This window comes from Polypterus senegalus, chromosome 1 (genome assembly GCF_016835505.1).
Source record: "Polypterus senegalus isolate Bchr_013 chromosome 1, ASM1683550v1, whole genome shotgun sequence".
In the NCBI taxonomy this organism is placed as follows: domain Eukaryota; kingdom Metazoa; phylum Chordata; class Cladistia; order Polypteriformes; family Polypteridae; genus Polypterus; species Polypterus senegalus.
This window is the reverse complement of record NC_053154.1, coordinates 216,061,955-216,079,418: the sequence shown is the minus strand read 5'-3', so window position 1 is coordinate 216,079,418 and position 17,464 is coordinate 216,061,955. Positions and strand designations below refer to the sequence as shown.

Genomic DNA, 17,464 nt, shown 5'->3' with positions numbered 1-17,464 from the left:
CAAGATCGCTTCAGCTTGAGTTGACGAACAGATGGCTGGACATTCTCCTTCAGGATTTTTTGGTAGACAGTAGAATTCATGGTTCCATCTATCACAGCAAGCCTTCCACGTCCTGAAGCAGCAAAACAACCCCAGACCATCACACTACCACCACCATATTTTACTGTTGGTATGATGTTCTTTTTCTGAAATGCTGTGTTCCTTTTACGCCAGATGTAACGGACATTTGCCTTCCAAAAAGTTCAACTTTTGTCTCATCAGTTCACAAGGTATTTTCCCAAAAGTCTTGGCAATCATTGAGATGTTTCTTAGCAAAATTGAGACAAGCCCTAATGTTGTTTTTGCTTAACAGTGGTTTGCGTCTTGGAAATCTGCCATGTAGGGCGTTTTTGCCCAGTCTCTTTCTTATGGTGGAGTTGTGAACACTGACCTTAATTGAGGCAAGTGAGGCCTGCAGTTCTTTAGACGTTGTCCTGGGGTCTTTTTTGACCTCTCGGATGAGTCGCCTCAGCGCTCTTGGGGTAATTTTGGTCGGCCGGCCACTCCTGGGAAGGTTCACCACTGTTCCATGTTTTTGCCATTTGTGGATAATGACTCTCACTGTGGTTCGCTGGAGTCCCAAAGCTTTAGAAATGGCTTTATAACCTTTACAAGACTGATAGATCTCAGTTACTTCTGTTCTCATTTGTTCCTGAATTTCTTTGGATCTTGGCATGATGTCTAGCTTTTGAGGTGCTTCTGGTCTACTTCTCTGTGTCAGGCAGCTCCTATTTAAGTGATTTCTTGATTGAAACAGGTGTGGCAGTAATCAGGCCTGGGGTGGCTACGAAATTGAACTCAGGTGTGATACACCACAGTTAGGTTATTTTTAACAGGGGGCAATTACTTTTTCACACATGTAGGTTTGGATTTTTTTTCTCCCTAAATAATAAAAACCATCATTTAAAAACTGTATTTTGTGTTTACTTGTGCTATATTTGACTAATGGTTAAATGTGTTTGATGATCAGAAACATTTTGTGTGACAAACATGCAAAAGAATAAGAAATCAGGAAGGGGGCAAATAGTTTTTCACACTACTGTATATATACATATACACACATACATATATACATATACATATATATACACATACTGTATATATACACACACACACATATATATACTGTATATACACATATACATATCTACATATATACTGTATATACACATATATATATACAAATCTACATATATATATCTCACATATATATATATTAGGGGTGGGACTCGATTAAAAAATTAATCCAATTAATTAGAGGCTGTGTAAGAATTAATCTTGATTAATCGTATGTAATCGACACGAAATTTGCCCCAAATCGCAAATGTTTTTTTTTAATTTAAAAGGTTTTAGTGGGCTTACAGAATCAAATAATAGACATGTACATGAATATTGTATACTGAAGCTGTTTTAATTTCTGAAAAAAAAGCCTTTAAACTGCATTTGAATTCAAAACAGAAACAAAAATATCATCCCTGGTTAAAATTGGGCAGACTTAAAAATAAAGTGGTAGTTTAAGTACTTTAAGTACATTTTCAGAATAGTATTGTCTTTAAATAATAATAACCAAAATTTCAACATAAAGTGCAGTTTTTCTTCTTAAAAAAATAAGTCAGAAACATAAAAGGTAATTTGACCAACTTAATCTTTAAACTCTGAGTAACCTTAGCCAAAATTATTTTGTACATTAGGCTAAAACAGTGTGATCATTGAACATTTTGTAATTAGATGTATTTAGAATTACTAACGGTCACGGAAGTCCAATGATCCCCAGTAAGAGCCACAAAGTCCGCTTTCTGTAATGCATCTAATTTTGCTTGCTTTTCAGTGTGCACAAAACCATGCTTTTATCAAGGCTTCGCTGGAGTCGAAATGATCAGTCGTAGGAACGGCTTTATTCCGACTCTAACATTTTTGTAGCTGTGATGTGTGCATCAGTGTAATGGATGTACCAGGAAATCATGCATTGACAAAAGTTCCCGCTTGCTTGGAATTGAAAGTGTGATTAAATGCGTTATTTTTAACGCTTATGGAGTACATGCATCAAGCTTCTCAGCTGTGCTTGTGCTAATAAAGGGAAACATTTTAAAAATAACGTAACATGATTCTGCGTTAACCTAATATTTTTTCATACGCCCCAAACCAAGGAGATGCGAAGGTAAAATGAATCGGTAGCGCGTACATACTCAGTGCATCCCTCTCGAATCGAACCTCGAATGTCGGCATTAGAGGCTTAAGACTCTACAATTAGCCACAGCGTGTGGCTTGTCTATGCTAAAGTATGTATGTAGATCGGGTATATATATACATTTATATATATACCCGTATCGCAGTGGAGAAGTAGAAGTTATGAAAAGGGAACATTTTAAAAATAACGTAACATGATTGTCAATATACAGTAATTGTTTTGTGAGTGTTATTGAATGTTGCTGTCATCAAGGATTTGATTATCATTATTTGTTTCAATCAGGTCGTATTTGTATGATGTGTTGTGTTCAAGTTACATTCCGTGTTTGTCAATCGCTGTAAAGATAAGAGGTTTCATTCATCGATTAGTTTCTTACTGCATCAATAAACAGCTCGCCTTCCTCTTTATCTGAGATGTGACAAACTGCATGCACGGGTTTTTTTACACTGTCTTCCTTTAGCAGGACATTCACTTTTTCCACCGTGTGCTTTGTTTCCGCAGTAGCTGCACTTATGAATATGATAAAATATGACGCTTCATATTTTTTTGCTGCCTTCTCAATTGTGTAATTCGGTTTTGTTCAGCACTCTTTGGAACTGTTGCTTTTGTCTGTGCACTGCGCCAGTTCACGGAGCCGCTTGGTGTTCTTGCATCGAAGGTTCCCAGCTGTGCTGGTGCCATCTCGTAATGTCAGCTAAGACCCGCACTTAAAAGTTTCTCTCGCAGTTTCAATGAGTTTGTGCCAAACACCACCCTGACCATCTCATCTTCCTCTGCATAAGCACAGTCCTTCACACGTGAATATTTACCGGCAGTGTTTGTATTGGATTGCCGCTGATGGACGGCCTTATATGGGCAGGCACTAAATTACAAACGCTAGTGGCAGCCTGTCTATGAACTTAATTTAATATAAACTTACGGTTCACGCCGTGCTTTGTTTCCGCAGTAGCTGTACTTATGAATATGCTTGTATGCATCATTTGCTTCATAATGTTTTTCTGCCTTCTCAATTGTGAAATGGCGTTTTGTGCTCATCGCTGTTTGGAGTTCTTCCTTGTTCTCTACGTACTTACGTAGGAGGCGTGATGATGTCACACGAAACTCAGCCCCCCACGGCCATCTCCAACTCAACTCTATTACATTATATGTAGAAAAATAGGTTCCAGTTATGACCCTTACGCGTAGAATTTCGAAATGAAACCTGCCCAACTTTTGTAAGTAAGCTGTAAGGAATAAGCCTGCCAAATTTCAGCCTTCTACCTACACGGGAAGTTGGAGAATTAGTGATGAGTCAGTGAGTGAGTGAGTGAGTGAGTGAGGGCTTTGCCTTTTATTAGTATAGATTCTAGATATGTGATTACTTCAGTTGTATTATATTCTAATGTTAAAACATACGTCACAAACTCAACAAAGAGCCATAGCATGGTTTGGGGAAGTCACCCATATATTATTTCCTGGCTGCAAAATTGAATAAATTGATGTACTGAATTGTAGAGATCAGAGTCCCGAACAGAACCGAGGAGATAGGCCAGTATAGGAAGTGACCTCAAAGGGGCTGGAACCAGAAGGGTCTTCATCCATAGGCTTGGGCCCGGAAGTGACATCAGAGGGGCCGGGACCTGAAGGGTCTTCATCCATAGGAATCGATAGAATTGACGTCATCAGGGCCAGGTGGAATTTCCCATGAATGGTCTGCAGAAAAGTGAGAAAAAGTGTCAGTGCCATCGCCTTGTCTGGTTCGGAATTACAGTAATCCCTCCTCGATCGCGGGGGTTGCGTTCCAGACCCCCCCGCGATAGGTGAAAATCCGCGAAGTAGAAACCATATGTTTCTATGGTTATTTTTATATATTTTAAGCCCTTATAAACTCTCCCACACTGTTTATAAATATTCCCCGCAGAGTTATACAGCATAATCCCTTTGTATTCTCTTAGATATTAGGTAAGATTCATTGAAATTATGTATATAAACACACTGTTTATATACATCCATCCATCCATTTTCTAACCTGCTGAATCAGTAAAACCTAAATATTATTTTAAAGATATTGAGTGTCTCCGATAGCACATGTTACAGCCATTACGATAGACATGCCACCAGCAATAAATACGTACAATACAAGAAAAATAGTATACAGTAAATGTGTGTACAGTGACACTAAACGCATGTACATGTACTAAGCACTGTAAGTAGAAAATTAATTATGGTTACTCACCAACAATGACACGATGACTTGTCCGATAACAATGAGTTTTATTTTACTGCACAACAAAGGAGAGCGTTATAGCCCTTAAAGGAGCCACTTCAGGCGATTCTGTAGCACTGCCGTTGTTCTTCTTCTGGCAGTCTTCAATGCAAATCCCTAAAGCAGATTCCATCTGGACTACTGCCTTATTACATCCACTTACAACTCGTTTTGCACCCTGGTTAAAAGGACACTGCGGCCGTAGATCTTATATTCCTTTCCTACTTTTTAAATAAAAAGAATCGTAGCCTTCAACAAATCCAAAACGTTTACCTTTTCGGCAATCATTAACATCTTCCATTTGCACTTGGGCATGGCCCCTGAAGCAGTAGCAGATCGTTTTGGAGCCATAATGAAGGGCTTGACTATGCACAAAGATAAACACAAAAGAGCACAACTCTTTACACAGCGAAACACGTTGATGCTGAATGAGTGAGACGAGACTTCCTGGTTAACACTGCATTCAGCAGGCAGGAACTTAACTGCGTGCTCTGATTGGTTAGCTTCTCAGTCATCCGCCAGTAGCGTCCCTTGTATGAAATCAACTGGGCAAACCAACTGAGGAAGCATGTACAAGGAAGTAAAAAGACACATTGTCCGCAGAACCCGCGAAGCAGCGAAAAATGCGCGTTATATATTTAGTTATGCTTTCATATAAAATCCGCGATAGAGCGAAACCGCGAAAGTCAAAGTGCGATATAGCGAGGGATTACTGTACTCTCTTTCAAGCCCTTTAACTGCCTCCCATGCACACATGTGTGACACTTATTACACTAGCTTGCACATTAATTCCAGCGGCTTGTATGTGTCCATGATCTTCTCATGCTTACCTGTTGCAACTATGTGTGTTATAGGATAACTGTCTTTTAGTTCAAACATGACTGTTGTCACATGTGGCCAGCTGTATTGCTTGCAAAGAAAATCAAGTTTTAATATGAAAAAAACGTAATTTACTTTGTAAAACAATTAACAATTTAACAAATTAAATCCATCTCACTGTGTATTAAAGCTATCCACATCTCACTCTGGAATAAAGAAAGAAAAGCCTGCTTATGCTATACTGAGCAGCAAGGCTATGCACTTTGTATGGCACTTATTTATCTTAACATCATACTAATTTGACAGGTACCAGTTTTCTTTGGCCATATATTCCTAAATCACCTGTCTAGATATAGCACTTGGTATGCTAATATTTTCAGTTTATAGGAAAGCTAAAGAATACAAGGTTTAAAGAGTTTAAATAAATAGAGATTTACAATACATAGCAGCCATCCTTATATATAATTTGATACTATCCGTATGTATGGTGTTCGCGTCAATACCTCAACTCAGTACAAGTTAGAACCATGCAATGGGACTCTGACTCTGTAGTTAGAACATCACGTGGCAAACCCGGACGGAATATTGCATGATTGGCTAAGAATGTTCGAATGCTACACTGATGTCTCTGGATGGCCAAGTATAGTAAGTCGGTGTTGGTTGAAGCAGATAACAGTAAGTTCGGTTTTTGGAACGTTGGTTTGGTGGGGCGTACTTTCCAGGACTAACATCGTCGACTGACTTAAACCCTTCGACAGCTCCGGAACCGTAATTAATTTAGAACGTATCGCCATTTGCTTGGTTCGTCGAAATCTATCTTTGGGCAGTTTGGTTTTGGCATCCGTCCTTCTTATATCTATTGGCAAACAGTAATGACGGCTGGGTATTAACAACGGTCATTGTTTAAATTTTAGCCGATCTCAGATCTAAAATGACCACGCCAACATAATTATTACTCTGACTCTGATTAGAGTCATAAAATACGGTTTGTTTTGAAAATTTGTTTGCCAGAATAAATCAAATGAGGTGCGCAGAAGAGCTGGGTTCACATCTTGCAGCCCAGTTTAAACAGGAAGCTCTTCATTACATTGGCCAAAAAGGTCTATTTTAAGCACAAATCAGTGCCATGATAACAAAATCATTTCAAGGACTTAAAAAAAACAAATAATTATTTTCAGAGAAACTATGGATTGCACAAACATAGAATTTGTAGCCCGATTCGATCAGGCTCCCAGTCGCTAGTATATTATAAGATCAGGAGAAGTTTAGTATGTTGTCAGCACATGAAAGTATAGCTCCTTACCACTGCCAGAACATTCCCATTCACCCTACTTGCTGTTCCCTTTACTGCCAGTGTTGTCATTACGAGCTGCTGTCAGCAACAATTACATCTCTGGAAGAATAAAGGAGTAGTGAGCAAGTGAAGGTTACGTTAAACCACCCAGTTTGTAAAACCATTGTGAAAACTCTTGACAGTCCAACCTCTGTGGTTATGAAGACAGTGGAAACAGAGCATTTCTTCATCATAATGTAGTTCTTTTTTACATTGTAATGAAATTAGGGACTATTTTAAATACAGTAGACCCCCAAGAAAGTCATGGTTCAGAGTTCGCAGCCTCAGTCATTTGCAGATTTTTCCTTATAACCTAACTAATAATTGATAGCGGAAACCGCAAATATCCTCCGCAATTTTTATGGATTTTTTGGTGGCAAAACTGTACTGTAGCGAGAACAGGAAGAAACTGTAGAGACAACCGCGACTTGGGATGGTGAAAGTAGCCAATAGAATTTCAAACTGCAACTCCCAGCAGTCCCAGCAGTGGCTCTGATTGGTCTTCTGCTGAGGGTGCTGGGGCTGTTGAAGTCAAAGGATGTCAGTGCGGCTTTTAAAAAGGGGGCAGGTGACCAAAAGCAAAAAAGAAAAAAGTTTTAGTAGTTTGTGTATCAAGTTCCTGTCTGTCTGCCTTCTGTTGGGTTACTTGTACTTATTCATTTTGTCCTGGATTGTTTTTTGCGTCTGGATTGGCTGCTGTCTGCCTGTGTACATGAGGACTGTAAGTGGATTCATGGCCATCCTGCAAAGAAAGGAGTGCTCCTGAACCCGTCTACCCTTTTTCACAATTTCAGGAACTACCAGTAGGACTGTCTGTACATTCCCATTCAACGTGCGGATCTCTGGACTATCTATTTTCATCATTACATTTCATCTGTTGCCGTTTTACTTGAACTTTTTAATGATTTACTGTGTGTGTTTTGTTGTATTTAATATGCAATCGCCGTAAGGGGAACAGGGGTGGTGTTGTTGTTTTCTTATTTCATTTGTTTTCATTACATTCTTTATTTGCCATTTGATTACCGGTTTGCTTTGTTTTTGTCTCTGTGAGTGCCAAGGCTGGGTGCGTCCCTGGAATCTCCACCATAAAAATAAATAAATCACCGTCTTCTTGATTGCGGCTTCTCGCGTGACGCTACGCTTACTTAAAAGCCTGAGCAGTACCTGTCCTTTTTGGCTTATTGCTTTGTTTTTCTCTCTTTCCCCAGACATTCTCTGCTCTTGTTGGGGGTTGTGCTCCCCTATGGTGACTGTCTATTCTTTAATTGATAACTAACTGCATACTGAGCTCCTTTTACTTCTGAAAAAGACATGTTTGTTTGAATAAAGTTCCTGTCTCTACAGTCTCCTGTGTTTCTAGATAGATAGATAGATAGATAGATAGATATCCCAAGGGGAAATTCACATAATCCAGCAGCAGTATACTGATACAAAAACAATATTAAATTAAAGAGTAATAAAAATGCATGTAAAAGCAGACAATAACTTTGAATAATGTTAGCATTTACTCCCCTGGGTGGAATTAAAGAGTCGCATAATGTGGGGGGAGGAACGATCTCCTCAGTCTGTAAGTGGAGCAAGACAGTGACAAAAGTCTGTCACTGAAGCTACTCCTCTGCCTGGAGATGACACTATTCAGTGGATGCAGTGAATTCTCCATGATTGACAGGAGTTGGCTTAGCACCTGTCACTCTGCTACAGATGTTAAACTGTCCAGCTTTATTCCTACAATAGAGCCTGCCTTCCTAACAAGTTTGTTCAGGCGTGAGACGTCCTTCTTCTTTATCTTGCCTCCCCAGCACACCACCACGGAGAAGAGAGCACTCGCCACAACCGTCTGGTAGAACATCTGCAGCATCTTACTGCAGCTGTTGAAGGACACCAACCTTCTAAGGAAGTATAGTCGGCTCTGACCTTTCTTACACAGAGCATCAGTATTGGCAGACCAGTCCGATTTGTCAATCAGCTGCACTCCCAGGTATTTATAGGTCTGTACCCTCTGCACACAGTCACCTCTGATGATCACGGGGTCCATAAGGGGCCTGGGCCTCCTAAAATCCACCACCAGTTCCTTGGTCTTGCTGGTGTTCAGGTGTAAGTGGTTTGAGTCGCAGCATTTAACAAAGTCTTTGATTAGCTTCATATATTCCTCCTCCTGCCAACTCCTGATGCAGCCCACAATAGCAGTGTTGTCAGCGAACTTTTGCAGGACTCAAGTTTCTGTGCAATTCTGTGAACCAAGTGTGACACCTTGCAGCATTGCAGCCTCACTGTTCCTGGGATTGAGCTGCTTCACTAAGACAAGCCTGCAAGCATCAGCGCTTACCTCTGTGTGCTTGCGTGCAGCCAGTTGAAGCGCAGTTGGCTCAGTGATTTACTGAGTTTTGTCCATGGCGTCAGTTGCACTTTGTACATATTGGTCCAGTAGTTTTTTAATCAGTTTTTACAGTTCATTAGCAGTGTGTAAAATGATCAGTGTTGCAGTAATTGTGATGCTCTTTGCATGAAAAAATTAACACGTTAAAATTTCACTTTTTCTTTGTTAATTGTGACTTTCACTTAAAGTGAAGCAAAAAAGTATTTGGCATCCAGGGATGCATTAACCTCTAAGTATGTGGCAGTTTAAGGGTTACAGCTGTACTGTCTATGGGTTCTGGCAATGAAACGCGCTTGCATGAATTACAGTACGTATAGCAGTAACATCGGTATTTTACATTCTAGCACTGTGGGAGACATAGCAGTACAGTATACAGGTTTACTTTTACATTCATTATTTTTAGGTAATATATTAAACTGAGTTTGAAATTAAAGTGTTCAGGGGCATATTTAGGGTTTAAAATATGAAAATAGGCATTTTTTAACCACATCCAAAATTCACGATTTTTCACAATTTGGGGGTGTACTGTATATCAAAATGTGCTTCTGTATTTACCCAAAAAACAACTGTTTGTTCAGATTTCTAAAATATTGTGGCTTAGTCATGAAATTAATGTATTAGATAGCTTCAAATCTTTTTTGAACTGAAAAACTATATTAAGGTTAAAACAATCATAACTGCTCTCTTTCGTAGAATGTTCAAACTGAAGCTACTTCCTGCAGCTGCAGTAGGGCTATCCATATTGGCTCGAAGATATTCTGGATTTGCTAATCGTGCCCCCTCAAGACGAAGGCTTATGGTTGCTGCATTAGTTGGTGTGACTGCAGCTTCAGCTAGCACTGGAATCCTTTGGAAGAGGTACAGTTAAAAAAATCTTTATTATGGAATTGTAATATTAACTGTTGTGGAAACATAAAGCAGATTATTAGTTTTAGGTTTACTTTTGTAGTGTTTGTGCTGTGTAATTTAGTTCAGCTTTTAAATGATTAGCTACCGGCTACTGACAGATGCAGCTTGATATTCTAAGTAGCAATTGGGAGTCCTTACCTTTACAAGGAAAGTTTATTGTGTTTTATTTTTTAAAAAGCAAAAAGTTAACATTTATTATTTATATTTTGACATCTATACTAATAAAAGGCAAAGCCCTCACTGACTCACTCACTCACTCACTGACTCATCACTAATTCTCCAACTTCCCGTGTAGGTAGAAGGCTGAAATTTGGCAGGCTTATTCCTTACAGCTTACTTACAAAAGTTAAGCAGGTTTCATTTCGAAATTCTATGACGTAACGGTCGACAACGTCCGCCATGTTGAACTTTCTTATTTATGGCCCCATCTTCACGAAATTTGGTAGGTGGCTTCCCTGCGCTAACCAAAACCGATGTACGTACTTATTTCAATGGTATGACGCCACTATCGGCCGCCATATTGAATTTTCCAACTTCCCATGTAGGTAGAAGGCTGAAATTTGGCAGGCTCATTCCTCACAGCTTACTTACAAAAGTTAAGCAGGTTTCATTCTGAAATTCTACGTGTAACGGTCATAACGGTCAACAACGTCCACCATGTTGAACTTTCTTATTCATGGCCCCATCTTCACGAAATTTGGTAGGCGGCTTCCCTGCGCTAACCGAAACCAATGTACATACTTATTTTGGTGGTATGACGCCACTGTCAGCCACCATATTGAACTTTCCAACGTCACTAATTCTCCAACTTCCAGTGTAGGTAGAAGGCTGAAATTTGGCAGGCTCATTCCTTACAGCTTACTTACAAAAGTTAAGCACGTTTCATTTTGAAATTCTACGCATAACGGTCATAATGGTCAACAACGTTCGCCATGTTGAACTTTCTTATTCATGCACTGAAAAGACTAACCTCCATTCAACTTAAAATAATTAAGGTAATGATTCACACTTAATATTTTCAGTCTGATCCAATATAATTCTTTTTATCTTATTGAACCCACAATTTTTAAGTTGAGGCAAATCATTTAGAGTGATTGGGTGTAATTCACTTGTTTTATACTGAAGTAAATCTATTTTTTAAGTTGTTATAATTTAAAATGGTTTATTGGTCGTAACCTGTTTTTATGCTATTAGAAAAATTATAAACATAACACATTCCAATGCTGTACTTTTTACATTTATTAAAAATCCAATGCAAATACACAAGCATCTTGCAGTGTAAACCTTAAATATACAACAAAAATGATTAAACATTTCTACAGCTTTCATGAAAGTATGTTTTATTACGAGTTCTCATACTTAAAAGTAACAGTTGAGAAACAGGGTTACTTACCAGAAATCCTCCGTTATAAAAGTCTGCTGCTGAAAATGACCAGATCTGTATATCCACATTTATTCCACTCGGGAAAGTGTTCTTCTTTTTTGGCAGTTGGAAAGCCAGCACGCTGGAAAGTTTGACCGGAAGAAAATACAAACGGCCCCTCACACACAGCACATGAACACCCTAAAATTTTAGGTTAACTGAAATAGGATTTTTATGTTTATTCCCTCCACCATAACCTACTTTGGTACAAACATCTTTTTTTTACTTTGATTGAGATCTGAAACCAAATATTTCAAGCTACAACACTAAATGACTAATCTTAAGTTGCTTGAAAGAGAAAATTTACATTGAATGAACAACATCAATGTTATACTTTTTTCAGTGTGGCCCCATCTTCACGAAATTTGGTAGGCGGGCTTCCCTGCGCTAACTGAAACCGATGTACGTACTTATTTTGGTGGTATGACGCCACTGTTGGCCGCCATATTGAACTTTCCAACGTCCACTAATTCTCCAACTTCCCGTGTAGGTAGAAGGCTGAAATTTGGCAGGCTCATTCCTTAAAGCTTACTTACAAAAGTTAAGCAGGTTTCATTTCGAAATTCTACGCGTAACGGTCATAACGGTAGACAATGTCTACCATGTTGAACTTTCTTATTTATGGCCCCAAAATTTGGTAGGCGGCTTCCCTGCGCTAACTGAAACCGATGTACATACTTATTTCGGTGGTATGACGCCACTGTCGGTCGACATATTGAACTTTCTAATGGTCTTTGTTACTTATGGGCCCATCTTCAAGAAATTTGGTACACGGGTTCCCAACACTAACTGAATCCTATTTACGTACATATATACGTCCATAGCCTGCAGCTCGGTCACCGTGTGAGGCGGCATTGGGTCCCCCATCCCAACGCCTCCCACGTTATTGGCTGCCTGCCTATATAAGGCCGTCCGTCTCTCTGGTCTCTACATTCCCTTCCTGGCTTCGCCACGGGATTCACGTCTCCCTGCTGATAACTACAGCCTTTTTATTTAATTCACAAATTCTCTGCTGTTTTATTGTTTGTTTATTGTGATTATAGTTATTGTGTAAGTATTTTAGATTTACTTTACATTGTTCAGGTACCCATTTCCTTTATCATTCCAACCGTACCCCCATTAACATGTCTATCGAGATGATCACCATCGATCAAAGAACTGTCACGCACCTGCCTTTTCCATTCTCTTTGTTACATATTGCACGGCCATATCATATACTTTGATGTTTATGAATGTTTAAACTCTCAAAAGCTGGATGCGAAGTTATCGATGAAACCGGTTGTATGCTTACAACGCTTGACAGATGCCGAATGTCACTTCAACACAAGTCCTGCAAATACTAATGTAATTAAAACAAACCATGAAACTCAAACCGATTATGACATCAGCAATCCAAGCTGTGAGATTTGAGACAAGATTACTTTTCACATGGCCAACTGTACATTGCATGATAAAGGGTAAGCTCAGCGCACAGCTTGGTCATATTACAACCGGAGGGCCGAACTGACAATGTGGTATAAAGAGATCCTTAACAAATAATTATTGGTATATTTTCCCTCAGTTTAAAAAGGTTTAATTTTCTTCTTAATAAACATTTTAGGGCAGTACTTCGCCGCTGCGAAGCGCGGGTATTTTGCTAGTTCATAATAAAATCCAATGGGCTCATCCTGAAAAATGGGATTGTCACAGTGTTAAGTCAGGTCTAATTTTTTTTCTCTGTTAAGCCAGCAACCATGTAAGACATAGAGTAATTGTAGGGCATAACATGCTTGCTGATGAGCCTCGTGAAAGTTAGTGCAGTAAAGCACTGTAATAAAAGGAAAATCAGAATTATGACTGTTATATTTTCTTTAATGAGAAGGTCTTTGCATTAAACAACAGTAAGAGATTTTAGATTTAAGACTGAATAGGACAGAATCAGATACAAAACAATACCTTTCGCAGTACTTGCAGTGGAAGCTTTTAAAAAAAAAAAAACTTGTTTTGAGCACACTTGTAGATCAAAGTGCAGAGCAGTAGGACAGAAAAAGAAAAAAAAACAACGTTGTGAAAGGGTCTGACTGTAGTTTTACTAATGAAGATGGTATCTCTGTTTTAGATAACACTGACTTGTAGCGTGTATTTATGAAAGAAATTAGCTGAGGACCTGTAAGGCATTTATTTCTCAGACTCTAATATGCTTATATGCAGTTGTGCATAACAGCATAAGTGTGCTTTCTCCTAATCCTCTGAAGACTAAAAAAGTTGAAGAAGCAAGGATCTTATTGCTTCTTAAGTTAGTCTAGAAGTTAATTTAGGAATTGAGCCAAATTTAACTAATAAAAATGGGGGGAAGACTCTGACTAAGAATTTAGGGAAATTATTTCAAGATTCCTTGGAAAAAATGCCTGAACCTGATGATGCTGCACCTTCAGCCTCCTCTCACAGTAACGAGAAGTTGCCAATTCATAGCACGTAAAATGTGACAGAGCCTGAAATATGTGCAATTAGAACACAAGTTTAGAATTTGTGTTGAAACAGACTTGATTGATAGATGATACATATTATAAGAAACAGGGTGGCCACAATTTAAAATCCTACATTATACAGTATAATAAAAATATTTTTTATACTATGTGATAGCTGACTGCATCTCTGCTGATTTTATTGAGCAGTTAATTGTTCCATTGTTACCAAAGACCTGCTCACATGTGTAAGGTGGCCATCTCTGAAGAAATGTGAAAATGTACTGTATTTTGAAATGTTTCTATTGGACAAATTTTGCTACAAATATAGAACAGTTTTGTAAATCTTTTCCTGATTTTCAAAAAGTTTTCAGCACATTGGCCTTCATGCATTCTCCTTGTACTAATGCCAGTTTTATAAGTGCCTTTTGAAAGATTCAGGATGGATATTGTTGGGCCGTTGCCCAAAAGTAGAAATGGTTGCCAATATGTACTGTATTTGTGTTACTAGTGACACAATTTTCATAGTTTTGGTTCTGTACACCACCACAATGGATTTGAAATAAGTATGTGATTAAAGAGTAGACGTTCAGGTTTAATTTAAGGGGTTTACCAAAATATTGTATGAGCTGTTTAGGAATATTTTTTATACATGGCCCCCTATTTTCAGAGGCTCAAAAGTATTTGGACAAACTAACATAAGCATAAATATAATAATCATTTCCAATATTTGGTTGAAATCCTTTTCAGTCAATGACAGCCTGAAGTCTGGAACCCATGGCCATCTCCAAGTGGTGAATGTCCACTGTAGTGGTAATTTGCCAGGCCTTTAATGTGGCTGTTTTCAGTTGCTACTTGTTCGTTGGACTTTCTGCCATCAGATTTGTCATCAGTAAGTGAAATGCATGTCCAGTTGGGTTAATGTCAGTTGACTGATTTGGCCCTTGACAAGTCTTCCTCTACTTTGCTGTGAAAAGCACTTGGTTTGCTTATGCAGTATGTTTTGCCTCATTGTCCATCTGTAATGTGAAGCGTTGACCTATCAGTTTTGCACCATTTTGATGAATCTGAGCAGATAGTATAGCTCTGTATAGTTAAGAATTCATCCTGCTACTTCACCCAGCAGTTATATCATCAGTAAACACCAGTGACCGACTTCCATTCGCAGCCATGCATGAACATGCCATAAAATTTCCTCCACTATATCTCGCAGATGATGCGATATTAATCGGATAATGAACCATTTCATCTCTTCTCCATGCTCTTCTCTTTATAATATTCTGGTACATATTAATATTAGTTTTCCTTTGTCCAAAGAAAATTGCTCCAGAACTGGAAAGGCTTTTAAAAATGTTTGCTGGCAGTCTATTCTGCCTTTCCTATGCTTGAGGTTTACCAGTGGTTTGCACTTTGTAGTAAATCCTCTGTATTTACTTTCATGGAGTATTCTCTTGATGGTAGACTAGGCAATGAGAGGCCTACCTCTCAGAGAGTGGTCTTGGTTTGGCTAAATGGTGTGAAGGGAGTTTTCTTCATCAAGGGTAGAATTCTGCAATCATCCAACACAGTTGTCTTCCTTGATTGTCCAGGCCTTCGGGAATTGCTGAGCTCACTACTATGTTCCTTCTTTTCAGTAATGTTCCGAATGGTTGCTTTGACCACTCCTTATGTTTTTGCTGTCTCTCTAAAGGGTTAGCTTTGTTTTTTCAGCTCTTTGGACCTCATATTGAGAGTTCACAGCAACAACTTCCAGATGAAAATTCCACACAATTCCAGACCTTTTACCTGCTTAATAGTTAATGAGATAATGAGGGACCTGCTAACACCAGGCTATGGAACAGCTTGTTAGTCAAATTTTCAAATACTTTTGAGCCCCTGAAAATAATGAGACCATGTTTAAAAATGTCTGTCTTTTCTAAACAGTTCATACAATACTTTTGTTAAACCCCTTGAATTAAAGCTGAAAGTCTATACTTTCAGCTTAATTTCAAAATTATAAAAGTTGTGTTACTTGACTGCATTTTTATGGTCCCATGAATTTTGTCAGTTTTAACGCGAAAAGATCCTGCCGAAAGAAGAGAAGAAGCTGGCCACTAGGGTGGAGAAAAGAAGAGCTGCTCAGGAGCAGCTCAGCAGCAAGCGCATCAACCTCTGAGCAAACGAATGTTAAACATACAGAGAAAGAGTTTGAAAACTATGAATGCTCAAGTGAAGTATATTCACTGCACGTTATCGGGCAGTGCGCCGTTACTGGTGTATATATATACAGTGCTTTTGGAAAGTATTCACAGCGCATCACTTTTTCCACATTTTGTTATGTTACAGCCTTATTCCAAAATGGATTAAATTCATTTTTTTCCTCAGAATTCTACACACAACACCCCATAATAACAACATGAAAAAAGTTTACTTGAGATTTTTGCAAATTTGTTAAAAATAAAAAAATTGAGAAAGCACATGTACGCAAGTATTCACAGCCTTTGCCATGAAGCTCAAAATTGAGCTCAGGTGCATCCTGTTTCCCCTGATCATCCTTGAGATGTTTCTGCAGCTTAATTGGAGTCCACCTGTGGTAAATTCATTTGATTGGACATGATTTGGAAAGGCACACACCTGTCTATATAAGGTCCCACAGTTGACAGTTTATGTCAGAGCACAAACCAAGTATGAAGTCAAAGGAATTGTCTGTAGACCTCCGAGACAGGATTGTCTCGAGGCACAAATCTGGGGAAGGTTACAGAAATATTTCTGCTGCTTTGAAGGTCCCAATGAGCACAGTGGCCTCCATTATCCGTAAGTGGAAGAAGTTCGAAACCACTAGGACTCTTCCTAGAGCTGGCCAGCCATCTAAACTGAGCAATCTGGGGAGAAGTCAGGGAAGTGACCAAGAATCCGATGGTCACTCTGTCAGAGCTCCAGAGGTCCTCTGTGGAGAAAGGAGAACCTTCCAGAAGGACAGCCATCTCTGCAGCAATCCACCAATCAGGCCTGTTTGGTAGAGTGGACAGACGGAAGCCACTCCTTAGTAAAAGGCACATGGCAGCCTACCTGGAGTTTGCCAAAAGGCACCTGAAGGACTCTCAGACCACAAGAAACAAAATTCTCTGGTCTGACGAGACAAAGATTGAACTCTTTGGTGTGAATGCCAGGCGTCACGTTTGGAGGAAACCAGGCACCGCTCATCACCAGGCCAATACCATCCCTACAGTGAAGCATGGTGGTGGCAGCATCATGCTGTGGGGATGTTTTTCAGCGGCAGGAAATGGGAGACTAGTCAGGATAAAGGGAAAGATGACTGCAGAAATGTACAGAGACATCCTGGATGAAAACCTGCTCCAGAGCGCTCTTGACCTCAGACTGGGGCGACAGTTCATCATTCAGCAGGACAACGACCCTAAGCACACAGCCAAGATATCAAAGGAGTGGCTTCAGGACAATTTTGTGAATGCCCTTGAGTGGCCCAGACATGAATCCGATTGAACATCTCTGGAGAGATCTTAAAATGGCTGTGCACCGACGCTTCCCATCCAACCAGATGGACCTTGAGAGGTGCTGCAAAGAGGAATGGGTGAAACTGGCCAAGGATAGGTGTGCCATAGCTTGTGGCATCATATTCAAAAAGACTTGAGGCTGTAATTGCTGCCAAAGGTGCATCGACAGAGTATTGAGCAAAGGCTGTGAATACTT

General features: G+C 39.3%; 1 protein-coding gene across 1 annotated transcript in view; it reads left to right on the top strand.

Annotated features, from left to right (window-relative positions):
- The window catches only part of micu1 (mitochondrial calcium uptake 1), a 117,075-nt gene that overhangs the window by 40,529 nt on the left and 59,082 nt on the right, over positions 1 to 17,464 (top strand). Inside the window, exon 2 of the mRNA XM_039773719.1 lies at positions 9,695 to 9,859. Within this exon, the coding sequence (XP_039629653.1) occupies positions 9,696 to 9,859 (164 nt within the window). The 5' untranslated portion in view covers position 9,695. The remainder of the gene's footprint in view (positions 1 to 9,694; positions 9,860 to 17,464) is intronic.